We start from the raw sequence: 15,639 nt of genomic DNA on the forward strand, positions 1-15,639 counted from the left end.
TGCTTTAGTCAGGATATTTTGTCATAGCAACAGAAAAGGAACTAGAATCCCGGGTGTCGGGGAAGGATTAAACAAAAGAATCAGTTAAGATGCCACCTCAAGAGTGCAGTTGTTTCAGCTGGGTAGGGTGGTCCACACCTGTGGTGCCAGCACTCAAGGACTGAGGAGCGAAGATCACAAGTTCAAGGCCAGCCTGGGCTACATAATAAGACTGTCTCCAGAAGGAAAACAGAAAGAGGAGGAGCTGAATTATTTCATACACGGGGAGCCCAACCAAGTAGCTTTTTTATATCCATGAACATGGCAGCCACTACCGGGAAGCCAAGGGTCCCTCAGAAATGTGATCTCTAGGTGGAAAGTAGTGCTTCAGCCTGGAATGAGGTAGGATGCTACCCTTCCCCAGGAACACAAGCTGGGTGATGCAAACCTTCAAATAAGCTCCTTACCTCCTCCCTGTACTCCCAAGCCTTCAAAGACCAATTTCCAGGCCATTGACTCTGGAGCCTGGATATTGTCTCGGGAGCAGTGGGACTCCTGGAGGCACGCGGCAATAAAGCAGATAGGGCCGCTGTGATTTGAGCAGTAATTGTGCTCAGAGCTGGGGCTCCCAAGGCACAGCTTCTTCCTGGGACTGTGATGGGCGCTTTCTCCGGCTGCTTTAACTCTTTCCGGCCACGAGGGTGCCGTTTGATGCACAGAGCCAATCAGTCACTGAATGGTACCATGGAGACTCCAAAGAGTTAAAGCAGCTTCCAAAAGGCCCTAATTTTTTTCCCCAAACTGGGACTTGCATGCTGAGAGAATATTGCTCAATATTTAAAAAAAACCAAAACTTTTATTTACTAACATTATCTAAGCTGCACCATCATGCCTTGTGGCTGTCCCTTCTCTTGCCATGTAGGAAAGAAAATGGTGTTATGATCTCCAAAGGAAAATAAAGACAAAAGTTCGTGAGGAGATAAGAGAAAAACCCCAACTTCTGAGGACAAAAATAAAAATTGTGGCTGGGTTTCCTGCCTGACCATGGTATTATTGCTCTCACTGTGGTCTAGGAGGTTTGTCTTTCAGTTCCAGCCATTACCGGGCTTTAGGTGGGGTTTTCTGCTTAGTGTGGGACCGTGAACACCTCCTTTCTAAATCAAAAACAAAAGTAAAAGTGTTACAGGGAAGCTTCTGCTAAAACAACAAAACTTCAGGTCCCACCACGGTGAGAGTGAGCCATGGCCAATCTCCAAGGTAGGACAGACTCGGGAGTGAGCCCAAGCGTAGATTCAGGAGTGAGCCCAAGGTAGGGCAGACTCAGGAGTGAGTTCAAAGGAGGGCAGACTCAGGAGTGAGCCCAAGCGTAGATTCAGGAGTGAGCCCAAGGTAGGGCAGACTCGGGAGTGAGCCCAAGCGTAGATTCAGGAGTGAGCCCAAGGTAGGGCAGACTCAGGAATGAGTTCAAAGGAGGGCAGACTCAGGAGTGAGCCCAAGGTAGGGTAGACTTGGGAGTGAGCCGGAAGACAATGACTGTCTGTGTCCTCTCTAGAAGTAACACTAGAAAAAATAATTGTTAGTTAACCCTTCTATTATATTCAGCCTTACTTAACTTTATTCAATTACCAGTAGATTTACTTTGTAATTGACCATATTCAATGAAACAAACTCCATCAGCTCAGTAGTTAGCTATAAACGTGGTATACGACTCTCTCCCATGCACATACACACTCAGTCACCCACACTCATTCATACATGCATGGACACACCCATGCACGCACATGTGCGCGTGCGCGCAACACACACACACACACACACACACACAGGGAGGGGGTGATGAATGAGGGAGAATGAGCACATCCCTGTGCACATGGCTCTTAACTCAGGACTGTCTGACCTTCTTACTACTCATCAGCAACACGCTGGAAGTGAGTATCCCAGCATTCCAGGGGACAAGAAGTAGATACATGAGTTTCCTGAGCCTAGAAATGTTTTTCTTCCCTATTTTTTTAGCCAAGCTACCAAAACCTACCTAGATTCAAGAAGAAGGTTATGGTAAAATCAGAGATGTGGAGCCAGTCCCAATAGACACATCTACGATAGCGTTCCCACACCTAAGGCTAAAGGATCATGAGGAAGAGGGGACAGAAAGACAGTGAGAGCCAGAGGGTCAGGGAGTTTGCTGTAAAATGGTCTCTTCTAAGACTGTTGGAAGCTATACTCACACAATCTCACCAACATGACTCTCCAAACGTGAGATAAACAAGGACACAACAATAAATACACTGTGTGCACAGAGAAAAGTTCAAGAGGCCTATAACCAAGAGTCTATATGTATATAATCCTACACAATGACTTACAGGCAACTAAAGAATGCCTATAGAGACCAAATGAAATAGTCTTCCCCAAGAATCACACAGCAATTATTATCCAATACCAAGTGGTCAACCCTGCAAACATATGCATGGAAGTAATATCATAGGGACTGAACATGTCAATTTATGTATTTAGAAATGTGTGTGTGTGTTTGTAATTTTTAAAGTGGTACATCAAAGCTTTTGCTGAAACAAAAAAATGGGGTGTGTGTGTGTGTGTGTGTGTGTGTGTGTGTGTGTGTGTGTGGTGTTAAACAACAATTAATGAGAAAGAGGCCATGGATTTAAAAGAAAGCAAGGAAGGGTATATGGGAGGGAACAAAGTATAGGGGAAATGATAGAATTATATTAGAACCTTAAAAATTAGAAGAAATAAGTTTTACAGAAGGAACAGAGACCTCCCCTCTCCTATGGAGGAATGAACCCACTGGCAGAACCCTAGCTCACCACATCCACACATCCCCCATTTCTCCCATGTGCCTCCTCAGTTCCATACAGTGAAGGATTTTACAGTTACTTCTGGGCCCTCTCTGCCTCGCTTCCTATTTTTTATCAAAGCACAAATTCTAAGAACAGTCTTCAACAGTGAGACCTATAGTGTTAACCCTCCTGGTGCCTGTATCTTTGCAGGACCTGGCGTGCCTTCCATCTCCTGGAGCAAGCTCCACCAAAGGCTAGAAGCCATCCATCCATGCTTCCCCAAGGCATACTTCCCCTTCCAGCCTGAGACCCTGTGATGGGCAAAGTGCTCATCAATCAAAGCCACTGTTACCTGGACAGCAGTCCTGATAACATTGCCCTATGTGCTGCAGAAGCCACTGGCCCTGTGCTGTTTCCTATGTGATGCAACAGCACCTCTTCCCTGCCTGCCACGCCCTGGAGTCAGCTGCCCAAATGTCATGTGTGCAGGGAATGACAATCATTTTGTCACCAAGGGAAAAGTAAGAACCTAGCCAGGCAAAGTCCTTGCACTGTGAGTCATTATTGGTCAGGGAAAGGGAAAGCAGACAGGCCCGTCCTACAAACTCAAGCAAGGGAACTCAGCGGTTAGCAACGCTGCCTTCAGGCAGCCTTTCCAGTTCAGTTCTGCTCCCACCACCCAGCTGGATAACCTTGGGCGGATGTATCAATATCTGTAGACTTCCTCACAGAGTTGGCATAAATTTAGGTCCTATCCATAACAGGGCTACGTTGAGAACCTGTAAACCCCTAGCCCAGTGGCCCGGTCAGATACAATGGTGGTGAGTGCTGTCTAGGTCTCACTGATGACAGTGTGTGTTCAGTTGACATCACAACACTGGTCTGAAGGTCTTACTTCTGTCCCCTGCTAAGTGTTTGAAGTTGGGGCATCACTCTACTTCAGGTGCTTTTTGTTTCTATTATGCTCCTGGATTTACTATGAGTTTGCATCCCAATAAACCCACTGCAAATGAAAATACATCAAACACAGCTAACCTACTGAGCATGCTCAGCCTCGGCCGCTGAGCTGTCATGCCTAGGCTAACTAGGAGCTGGGACTCACTGCGGAAGTCCAGTAGAGAGAGAGGGAAGATCACACCACACACTGCCTGCCCAGGGACCATCAAGATCTTAAATCTAAAACCCAATTTCAGCTGACCACACTTTGCACGTAAAGTTGAAACATCATAAGTCAAACCATGGTAAGTCAGTGAGCATCTTCATATAGTTTTGGTAGTGATAGTTAAAGACAGAACAAGTTATACAAAAAAAAAAAAAAAAAAAAAAAGATAAAGAGCAGCCCTGGGGAAGACTGACCCTAGATCAGGATTGAGACACTGTTGACTTTGGCCTGCCTGAAAGCTCTTTTTCCTGTGCAGAGGGGACATGAGCCCCAACCACAGGGACAAGCCTATGATCCTAGAGGGGACTTGCCTCTCAGATAAGCCCCTGTCAGAATTCTGTACTCTTCGGATTCCCATAGGCCTTCTGTTACTAAAATGGTAACCAAAATCTTGCATGGGTCAGTGACTCTTCTGCCATTCTCGAGAGTCCCTGGGCTAAAGCATGTCCAACTGCTAACCTTCTTCCAGGCTTAACTCCACAAGGCTCTCCCTTTCCATGTCAGTCTGACTGCTAACCTTCTTCCAGGCTCTCGCCCCTTCAATGTCAATCTGACTGACAAGGAAGCTGCTCCAGCTGGGCGTGACCTCACCCCTCAGCAAATACTCCTTTCCAAGCAGGAGCAGCTCAGACTCATGTGTGTTCAATGCCTTCATTCAAAGAACATTCTAGATCACCTTATTTTTTCATTGGGCACAAAATTAAGAGTCAAGTTTAGACATTTCAGCTCCATCAACTAAAGTCATCCAGGGCTTTTTTATATACACTCAGGAGTTTCAACTATCTGGTTACTGGTATTATATCTACCAATGTTTTTTTTTCAAAATAATTGGAGAAGTGATTTCCATATTGCTCATAAGCCATATTGCTCATGAGCAAACTAAGGCAAGCCTTCTCCGGACTCATCAGAGATCCTTGTGCTGCTATCCAAACCACCAACTTCCTTCCTAGCCATTCCTCAAGTGTCCTCAAAGCACTGTATCAGGGTATAGTGCCAAAGACCAACAGGGTCCCCATGCTAACAGTGGCATGCGTTTCCAGATAGCTTGAAAGGAGGCTTCCGCACAATCTCGCCAGACACGAAAGGTAAATGGCTGAAATGCACAGCTTACTAAACACTCAGTCGTGACTTTTGGCTGGTGAGTATATCACAGCCCCACAATGTGCCCCACAAGTAGCTAGAGTCCTTATGGGTCAAATAAAAATGAAACAAAATTTGAGGTTCTGACCTTTAAGAACAGGGGGAGAAGGCTCAGCAGGTTCTTCCGACGTTCTTCCGGGTTCTTGTGCGTCAGCTGCTGGTATTCCAGAAATTTCTTTTCAAGTGTGTCCCAGAGGGCAGTGGGGCCAGCACACTGTCCTTCTAGTGGGAAATCAGGCTTCATAGCAGGGGACTGGCCTTCATTTTGGAAACCCGGATCTTCAGGTCTGTCCTCGGCCTTTGAGAGATCTTCAGCCTCCATCTTCGGCAAAGCAGATCTGAATCCAGAACAAACAATTGAAAATGAAAAGTCCTGCTACTTCCCTTCCTGAAGACTGATTGGGAGACAGGTCCAACATTACTCAGTTCAGCTTCTGGAAAAGTATCTGAAACCTACTACAATGAGGAAGGACTGCCCAAAAGATTCAGGTTTAGACCTGACTAACACACACATAGTTCACAATACCAAATGTCCCAGGCACTGGGCAGCCTTTACTGCACAGATTTTCATACAGTGATGCTGGGAGGGGGGGCTTCTGACACTTTCTGTGGATACCTAAGGAAAGCCTCTGGGCCAGAGGTGTAGGGGGAATATACATCAGGTTGATAAGGTGAAGCCTTATAGCTGCTCCCTTTCTAAGAGCCTGTGAAGGCACAGGAGAGATGCAAACTTTTGGGCTGCCTCTGTAAGGGAGAAGGGGCTTTAAAAACAAGTCTTGGGGGCTGGAGAGCGCTCACAGGTTAAGGCCACTTGTTGCTTTTGCACGGGCTCCAGGTTTGATTCCCAACACCCACATGGTGGCTCACAACCATTTGTAATTCCAGCTCCAGAGAACTTACACCCTCTTCTGTCCTCCGTGGGCATGAGGCACACATGCGGTGCACAAACACACACACACAGACAAGATTCTTGTGCATATAAAATAAGACAAATACGTCTTTAAAAATATTTAAGTCTTAGGTGCCCTTAAAATGTTAACTAAGATATAATTCATACAACACACAATTCACAAACTTTTCTAAGTTACAGACATATATGTTATACAATTGGCGTACGTGTATTTATCTATAAACAGATGGCATCTTAACAATTTTGAAGCCTTTAAGTGGCATAAGTAGAGCTAAGGATGGCCTGATGCACCCTCCTGTAATCCCAGAACTTGGGAAGGTGAGGAAGAAGAATTACAAACTCAAAGCAAGCTTGAGTTGTGTAATGAGTTACACGGAAGCCTAGTACATCGTAAGATCCTGCCTCAGAAATGTTCACAGTTGAACAACCACCACCGTTAGCAATTTCTAAAACTTTTTTCTTGGCATGTAATCTATATCTAAGTCATAGCTTCTACCACTTAAGTTTGAAAGGGTAGGTTCCTCATTCACTCTCGGCATTGTTTGCTTTGTAGTCAATATAGACTATGTCTTCAAAATGACCCTTGAGGCTCTGAGCATGCTGGGGTCTGTAAATATATACAGGGACAGTCCATGGAAGCTAGCACCCCTCAAACAAGAACAAAGCCTTGGGAACGGCAGCCGCTATATCCAGGTCACCAGGCAGCCGTCCCCCCTCCACCCCACCCCCCACACACCAGAAGCTGCTTTTGTTTATGTCCTTGGCTTCACTGTTAAACATCTCAGATGAAATGTAAGCACAAACCAGGCTTGCTTACGGTCCATTTGTCTGAAGTGAAACACACTCCAAATAAAGACCAATATATCTAGGTTGTCAGAATCCATCCTGAACTCGAACACAGAGGCATGCCTGTTACACTTGACTGCAGCAGGAGAAAGAAGGAGGGCCGAATGTTGTCCCTGCATTACCTGGTGAAGCTAAACATCCCCCCCCCACACACACACAACATTCTGAACTTGCTTAGGTACAAATCTGTGCATCCCCGGCCCTCTTCTGTCATATGTGTTTCCTACTCTCAGACGTCATTCCCAGAAATCATCTTTACTTGCTTTTTAATTTTTAAAAAAATTGTGATATATCCATGCAGTGGAATATTGCCAATCCACTTAAAACACAATGAACAAACTGATAAATATTAAGTATTAATTATGCTGGATGAAAGAATCAGCACGCAGGACACCACAACTAAAAGATTTCACGTGTGTAAACATTAAAACATTGATAATCTCTGCTGACCGAGTTGGTCAGTGGCCACCTGAGTCTGAGGGCAAGGGAGAAACGTCCCTAGGCAGGAACACAATGGACTTTTTGAGACCATGAAAATATTCGTTGTTGATCACAGAGTTAGTTACATGAGTGCACACACTTAGCATGTGAGTTTAAAATGGGCACAGCTTTAGCTGAGATGGAGAGCAATCCTAACGTGCTCCGGCCAGACAGTGGGGTCCCTCACACCCCTCAGTCCCTTCCCTGACCTTGGCAGGCTCTTCTGGAGATCTGTTTATTTTCTTTGACCCTGTCTTTCTATTGCCCCCTTTATCCCCATGCCTGTTTGGTGGGTAATGTTCTCCTGGCATGAACACTCCAAAAGCACAGCCCACAGCGTCTACTTTTCAAGCAACCTGATGGCCTGATCTTGTCAGCATCTCACTCGACATGGTGTCTTCAGACAGGAACGTGTAGCCATGGATTTGTCATGATTTGTCATGTCCCTATCCTCTGACTGTCACCTGTTTGCAAAGTGGTGTCCCGTGTGCCTCCACTTGACAACTGCCACAGTGGCAGAGGGCTAAATCACTCACAGCCTCCGATTCTGCACCCCTTGCTGTCAGGGGGCAGACCATGCAGGCTGCCTCAGGGGACTATATGGTATTGGTATGCACCCCAAAGCAGCAGCACTGAGTAGAGAGCCCTATGCATGCTCAGTTCGACCAGATAACACCGAAAGGCCTCCAGAAACCAGGCATGGGGCACGCTCCCTCCAACAGGCATTGGGAGGCTCCCCTCTCACTCCCCAGCCCAGCCCCCTGAATTGGCATTATTCTCATTCTAGTTATTGATGGTGCCTTGCCGCCATGTTGGCGTGTCTGCCTGAGTAGAAACCTTCTCCCTGTGCTCCTCCGTGGTGAGCTGGCTACCCATCCTCTTTGCTTATTTGTCTTTGTCTTGTTGGTTTCCAGGAGTATATTAGAGAAGACGGGCTTGGTGGCTTAGCCAATTGTAAGTATCAGGGACATGGTTCAGTCTATATAGTGCTTGGGCTGAGGACCTGAGTTCCATCTCCAGAATCCACTAAAAAAGCCAGGCATGGGGGAAGGAACTGGAGGAGAGGAGAGAGGGAGAAACTGAGATTGGTATGTAAAATTTAAAAAAAAAGTCACAAAAAAAAACAGGCATAGTGGCTTATACTTGTAATCCCCAAAAACTGGGAGACCAGTGAACCCTGTGGCTCCCTGACCAGCCTACTCAACAAACTCCAGACTAATTAGAGGCCCTGTCTCAAAAAAAAAAAAAATGATGGGGGCTGAAGAGACGGCTCAGCAGTGAACAACACTGGCTGCTCTAAAGGGAACCCAGTCTGGTTCACACCACCCACATGGCTGCTGATAACTTCCATCACTCCGGTTCCAAGGCCTCCAAGCACACATGTGGTACACGTATGTACCTGGAGGCAAAACTCATACATAAAAAATAAAAATAATTAAACCTTTTATTGAAGAAAAATGGAAAGATACTGAAATCTGATCTCTGACCTCCATATACATGCATATACACACATGTACCCATACAAATACACATAGATACACACAAGAAAAAGTACAAATATCTTCAAGGGATATTTTTCTCTTATAAACTGCTTCATAGTTTAGTTTGTTGAATCTTTTTCATTCCCCTTAACGTCTCCATGGAGACTGAACGTAGGAGGTGTGGAGGTCTTTGTGCTCACACACAAGTTCTAGTGGACACTGGAGTTAAGCACATCAGGGACCTGTTTTTCCACCTCAAAGGCTGGGAGCCCATGTGATTCTTGCCTGGCAACCTTTGCACTATCTGTGTGGCTATAAAAAAAAAAAAACTATCTTCAAACTGGAGAGATGGCTCAGAGGTTAAGAGCACTGGCTGCTGTTCCAGAGGACCCAGGTTCAGTTCCCAGCACCCACATGGCAGCTCACACCTGTCTGTGACTCCAGTTCCAGAGAATCTGACACCCTCACACTAACGCACATAAAAAAAAGAAACAAAGAGACAAGACCTATCTTCGTGGGCTTTACAAAGAATTTCGATGTAGATCTGTACTTAGCTTATTTTGCTCCTCAGGATTTATGTGTGCTTTGTCGTGCACATAAGATTGAGTTACCAACAGAATAGCTGTTATTGCCACCAGAATAGTTTTCACCAAACTGCGCTGTGCTTAAATATGCCTAAAATAAACTCCTGAGGGTCAGACTTCAGAAGTTCAGACCGACTGAATCCTTTTGAACTGAACTGCCTTCCCAAGGATCCTCACTCTGCTGGCTGTGGAGATTGTCAAGGCTTTGGAAACTGAAGAGTGATGGCCATTACTTATTTAATGATTCTACACACTTAGGCCAGCTACTCACCATTACAAACAATCTTCCCGTCTAAATGATGAGCCACAATGTTTTCCTACATTCCTAAGAGGAAAGAGCCAGCTCTAAAAATCGGTACATTGTCTAGGCTCTGGATCGTGTTTTCCTAAAACTTTTTTCTTGGCATTTAATCTATGTCTAAGTCATAGCTTCTACCACTTAAGTTTGAAAGGGTAGGTTCCTCATTCACTCTCAGCATTGTTTGCTTTGTAGTCAATATTTTTAAAAGACTGTGTCCTCAAAATGACCCGTGAAGCTCTGAGCATTCTGGGGTCTGTAATCAGACTGATGACTATCTTGAATATCATCATAGAACCTTCATTCGGTGAAGGATGAAGACAGAGACAAAGACCCACATTGGAGCACTGGACAAAGCTACCAAGGTCCAGTTGAAGAGCCGTAGGAGGGAGAATATGAGCAAGGAAGTCAGGACCACGAGAGGTTGGTTCACCCACCGAGACAGTGTGCCTGAACTAATGGGAGCTCACCAACTCCAGCTGGACTGGGAATGAACAAGCATGGGATCAAACTGGTCCCTCTGAATGTAGTTGACAATTGGGACAGACTGAGGGGCCAATGATAATGGCACTGGGATTTGTCTCTACTGCATGTACTGGCTTTTTGGGATCCTATTCTCTTTGGATGCATACCTTCCTAAGCCTGGACGTAGCGGGGAGGGCCTTGTACTTCCCACAGGGCAGGGTGCCTTACCCTTTCTTAGGACTGGAGTGGGGTTGGAGGGGAAGGGTGTGGGAGGAGTGAGAGGGAAGTGGGAGAAGGGGAGGAAGTGGGAATTTTGATTGGTATTATTTATAAAGTAATTTTAAAAAAAGAATGTGTGTGCCTGACGGGTGTGGTGGTGCACACCTTTAGTCCCAGCACTCAGGAGACAGAGGCAGGAGGACCTCTGTGAGTTAAAGGCTAACCTGGTCTACAGAGCATGCTCTAGGGCAGCCAAGGCTACAACCAAAATGACAAAGAATGCAGGACGTAGGGTCTGACAAGCACCAGACATAGCCTGGCCCCTCTGGGTGGAGGAGCAGGGTTTACTGAACTGAAACATGTGATTCACCTTCTCGGAAACACACCGAGACTTCCAAGAAACAGAAGTTTCGAACAAATAGGGATCCATGGAATTAGCTTCTGACTCAGATATGGAGCTGGGGACACAGCCCTCAGCCTCCTGGCCCTTACCTGTGTCTGCTTCAGTTCTGTTTGTCAGGGGAAGGAAAACCAGGGCGGAGCAGGTGAGGTTAGTCAGGGTAATGACCATCAAGAAGAAACAGCTGTAATGGCCCTTTAACAAGAAGCAAGCACCATAGGGAAGTTCCAACACTGGTTCCTACCTAGAGAAAAAAGGAACCAGTATGGGCTGAGGGCTACTAGAGGGGTCTCTGGGGCCAGGGCCAGCACAAGGCATTCACCGCAAACATTAAATTCAAAGATTTTGTTTGTTTGTTTAATTCCAGTGTGTGTGTGTATGCATGTGTGTGTGTGTGTGTGTGTGTGTGTGTGTGAGTGAGTGTGTGTGTGTGTGTGCCTGAGTATATGTATAACAACCAAGTGTGTGCAGCAAGCACACTGTTTCGAGAACTGCTAGAAATACTGAGCTCAGGCAGGATTTTAAAAACAAAGCATTTGTATTTCTTGCCTCTTCTCCCCAAGCTGCCATCTTGAAAAGACTGGAACCTAAGAAAACTCCCAAGATGCTGGTGCTTTGCTGCTAAAGAAACATTTGAGGGCTGGGGAGATGGCTCCATCAGTAAAGTGCCTGTCATGTAAGCAGAAGAACCTGAGGTCCCATTCTAGCATCCATGCAAAGGCTGGAACCACAGCACACGTTTGCAGCCCCAGTGCTGGAGCTCGCTGAGGGGGCCAGCCTAGTACAACCAATGAGCTCGCTGGGGGGTCAGCTTAGTACAACCAATGAGCTTGCTGGGGGGCCAGCATAGCACAGCCAATGAGCTCACTGGGGGGGCAGCCTAGTACAACCAATGAGCTCGCTGGGGGACCAGCCTAGTACAACCAATGAGCTCGCTGTGTGACCAGAATAGCATAGCCAATGAACTCAGCTTTCAATGAGAGATCCAAACTCAAAACATTCAGTGGAGAACAGTCAAGAAAGACACCCAGGGTCAACCACTGACTTCCATGCATGTGCATACGTGCGTGAGCACACCCACACTAACACACACATACACCAGAGGTCGGAGGTCCTACTGCCATTTCTGAATTTCTATTGAGTTACAGGCAGGCAGACCTTTCGAGCTGTGTGCTGTGACTTATCAGCCTTTTACACGAAGATTCCAGAAGGTGCTTTAGGGAGAAACTAGTCTTGGACTGTAGACTCTAGAGCAAGAAAGCACAGGAAACAGCCTTAAGGGTAGGCTGGGTGAAGCCAAGGGAAGCCTGGGGTCGAAAACTTAATTCCATAAAATAGAAGTTAAAAATCTCCTCCCTGCTTTTGTGTCTGCCTGTGACTGTGTCCAGTTTCTACACTCCTGTGTCACAGGTCTTCCCCAGAGCTAGGGATGCCTCTATCTAACTAGGAGCCACAGAGTAGAAGAGTGACCGTCCATGTGTGTCTGCTTTCCTTCCCATTTATCTAGTGAGTTCTCCACTCTGGGCCTGTGACACGGGCTTTGCATGTGCAGTTGGATTTAATTCCCTAAATTACAGAATGCCCTTCCCTTCCTTTCTGTAAAGATGAGGACGCATGGGGGTTGTTTTGATATTAAGTGAATCACTGGGTGTGTCACACGCCCCTCTCCTTCACAGAGAGATATGAAATCTCATATGGTCTGAGAAGTCAGTAACATTTGCCATATTTGTGGCAGGCATTAAATCAATGGGGTAATGGGAAATCAGTTATTGATTGATGAATGACTAGCTCTGGGCCAAACAGACATCTCTAAAGTAGAGTGACACACAATTGAGCCTTGGTACCAAGATCAGATAATAGGAGAAGCCTGGGTTGGAGAACATGAAGAGAATTGCAGAATGGGCGAGAGCCTAGGAACTCCTATAGGATGTGGTCCAGTGCCAAAGGCAGCATATGTGTCTGGGGCCTGAACTGTCTGCTGGGCTCGCATGCTGAGCTAGGAGTTTACTCTAGGCCTCTCCTGCTCTGTGACAGACACTTCTGTGTTGGCCAGACATGAGCTCCTAAGTCCAGTGTGTGCCCACTGTCCTAAAAACACCCCTTCCTCTTGCCCACAGCCTTCAAAAAACACCAATAACCACCACACAGTGCCTCTCACATTCTTCACGGTGATATTTGATTAGTCTTTAGGGTTCAGCCCCAAGGCAAAGTAAACTGTCCCAGTCCCACCCAAGACCCCACTTCTCTCCTACATTGCTTTCTCCTCACCTGGCTACTGGGTCTGTTCAATCTTAGGTTTCTCCCAGCAAGGAGCTGGTCTGGATGGATGTCGTGTACAAGTGACCCTGAGTGTTCAAGCCAGGGCTGGAAGTAAGGATTTACTATCTTGAAGAAAGTGAGTCGCTCCGGGAAATGGGAGGACAGTCCCCAAGACTATGCACCTTTGTTAGGGGACACATGAGGAGTAGTAAAACAAATGGCCATTCTGAGGAGCAGGAAAGGGGAGCAAGGCAAGGGGATCACCAAGGGTGCTCACGCAGAGTCTGGATGCTCAGCTTCTCAGGTGGAACAGGGCAAGCACCAGGCCACCCCAGGACTTGACCTCTCAGATGACCCCCATCAAACCCCTTGATGCTTCCCCACAGCCCTGCTGTGAACAAGCATTCCCACTTCCTACCCAAGGCAAGCACCACACACGTACCTCAGGAAGACAGCAGCAGAGCCGGGCCCTGCAGTCTGCTTCACAGGTCCCAGAAGAGAGGGGTAGCTCAGGTTGTTCCCAGAAGCTCTGGAATTCCCCTAAAGACTAAGTAAGTAGGTCACCCTTGCCAGGAACCAGTTGGGTCGACAGAAACTTTTAAACACTGAGGACTTCCTTTTTCTAATCCCAGGCAATAAAGTGCTCAAGGCTAGCACACACACCTCTGTGGTTTTTGCAACAGCAACTGAACACAGGAACTCTTCATACCCTGCAGAAGGAGCTACCTTTGTGTCTTGCTTGGTGTGTGTACCAACTTCCACATTGCAAAAATGGCCAAGGAGTGCTTCCTCTGCTTGAGACCCTAAGGCTAAGCTATGGCATATGCCAGGAACAGCTCAATTACAAGAGGTTCAGCTCCAGCTGTATGCCCCTCCACCATGGAAACTGACATATGACTTAGCCTCACTAAGACTTAGGAAAGGTTGCCACAGAAAGCCTGGTCACACATAGATGACATCTTCCAGCACAGAGACGTGTGTTTTCTAAACACAGAAAATCTACTAGCTGAGGGTCATCAATCCCACGTGTGTGGATGGGCCTTGGAAGACTGAGAATCCCACACTCCAGAGAGGAAGCGATAGACCTGAAACCACACTGCTAACAAGCATCAGAATCAAGGGCAAACCCTCCCATTCCATCACTCCAGGCTGGCTTGACATAGTAGACAACAATGGAAAGAATATGACAGGGACCTCCTTGGACACCCAAGCTAAACTTGAAAAGTTTTTACCAAACTCTGTTGACTCCAGATAACACCACAGTCAACCAGGATCTGAGCAGGAACCCCACCCACTTCAGAGGCACCAGAACATTTAGCACAGGCCCCTGTCTTGCAGCCTAAGTCAATGGACTAAACTCTACATGCCAGGCTCTGTATTGGATTGTTGGTCATAGAAAGAGAACAATCATCTAAATCCACACCTTGGACCTTAACACTCACTGTCAGAGAAGTCAGGGAAACCACTGAACAGATGTTGAGCAGAAAGGTACCTACCCAAGGACATGGAGAGACCTGTGGCCCAACCTGTGGATGGCCTGGGGATCTGGAAAGGCTGCTCTGAGAGCCATGATGGGCACTGTGAGATTGGAGTGAGCAGCTGGGGCAAGGGGACAGGCAATCCAGGCAGCGTAAGCATTTGAGGACATGTTCTGTTTCTCAAGAAAAACCAGAGCAGAGAAAGCCGAGATTGAAGAGGGCCGTGCACATGATAGGGCTAAAAATGCCTAGCTGACAGGCCCTAGTGACCTAGCTGACCTTCTCTGGGGTGATCTCAGCAAAGAATAAGATGGGTTTCTAACAGCAACCTTCTGCTGGCTTCCACTGGCTTCCACTGGCTTCCGCTGGCTTCTGCTGGCTTCTGCTGGCTTCTGCTGGTTTCTGTTGGTTTCTCCTGGCTTCTGTAGACCCAAGCCTATTCTCCAATTGCTCACAGCCTCAGGAACAAGAGTCAGGGAAAGTGATACTCAGGTACAAAGACTGAAGTAGCCTTGGGAGGAGAACAGAGTCAACTCTGGGGATCCCAGACAAGGAGCTGTCTGTCAAAGATGATGTGGAGTTGGTAAAACAGTGGGAGATAGAAGAAGCTCTGCAGAATCAGGGGCAGAAGTAAGCCACATGGAAGTGTGTCGGCGAAACTGAAGGTGTGTGGGTGGTTTGAATTCGAATGGCCCCCATAGGTTTATATGTCTGAATGGTTTCCCTGTTGGTGGAACTGTTTGGGAAGGATTATGAACTATGGTCTTGTTGGAGGAGGCATGTCCCTGCAAGTGGGCTTTGAGATCTCAAAAGCCCACTTGATTCCCAGTAATCTCTCTCTCTCTCTCTCTCTCTCTCTCTCTCTCTCTCTCTCTCTCTCTCTCTCTCTCTCTCTCTCTCTCGTGTGTGTGTGTCTACCCTCTGTCTTTCCCTGGCACTCTCAGCTACTGCTTCAGTGCCATGCCTGCCTGCCTGCTGCCACTCTCCCCTCCGTGATCATCATGGACCACCCACCCTCTAAAACTTTAAGGAAGCCCCCAGTTAAATGTTTTCTTTTATACATTGCCTGGGTCATGGTGTCTCTTTGCAGCACTAGAACAGTACCTAAGACAGCACGGGAGAGGCTGAGCTGAAGTATGTCTG

At 46.9% G+C, this 15,639-nt stretch overlaps 1 protein-coding gene across 1 annotated transcript in view; it reads right to left on the bottom strand.

Moving 5' to 3' along the window:
- Nucleotides 1–15,639, bottom strand: part of Wdfy4 (WDFY family member 4) — a 232,123-nt gene that overhangs the window by 204,170 nt on the left and 12,314 nt on the right. Inside the window, 1 exon segment of the mRNA XM_038350155.1 lies at nt 5,165–5,414. Within this exon segment, the coding sequence (XP_038206083.1) occupies nt 5,165–5,398 (234 nt within the window). The 5' untranslated portion in view covers nt 5,399–5,414.

This window comes from Arvicola amphibius, chromosome 12 (assembly GCF_903992535.2).
Source record: "Arvicola amphibius chromosome 12, mArvAmp1.2, whole genome shotgun sequence".
Lineage (NCBI taxonomy): Eukaryota > Metazoa > Chordata > Mammalia > Rodentia > Cricetidae > Arvicola > Arvicola amphibius.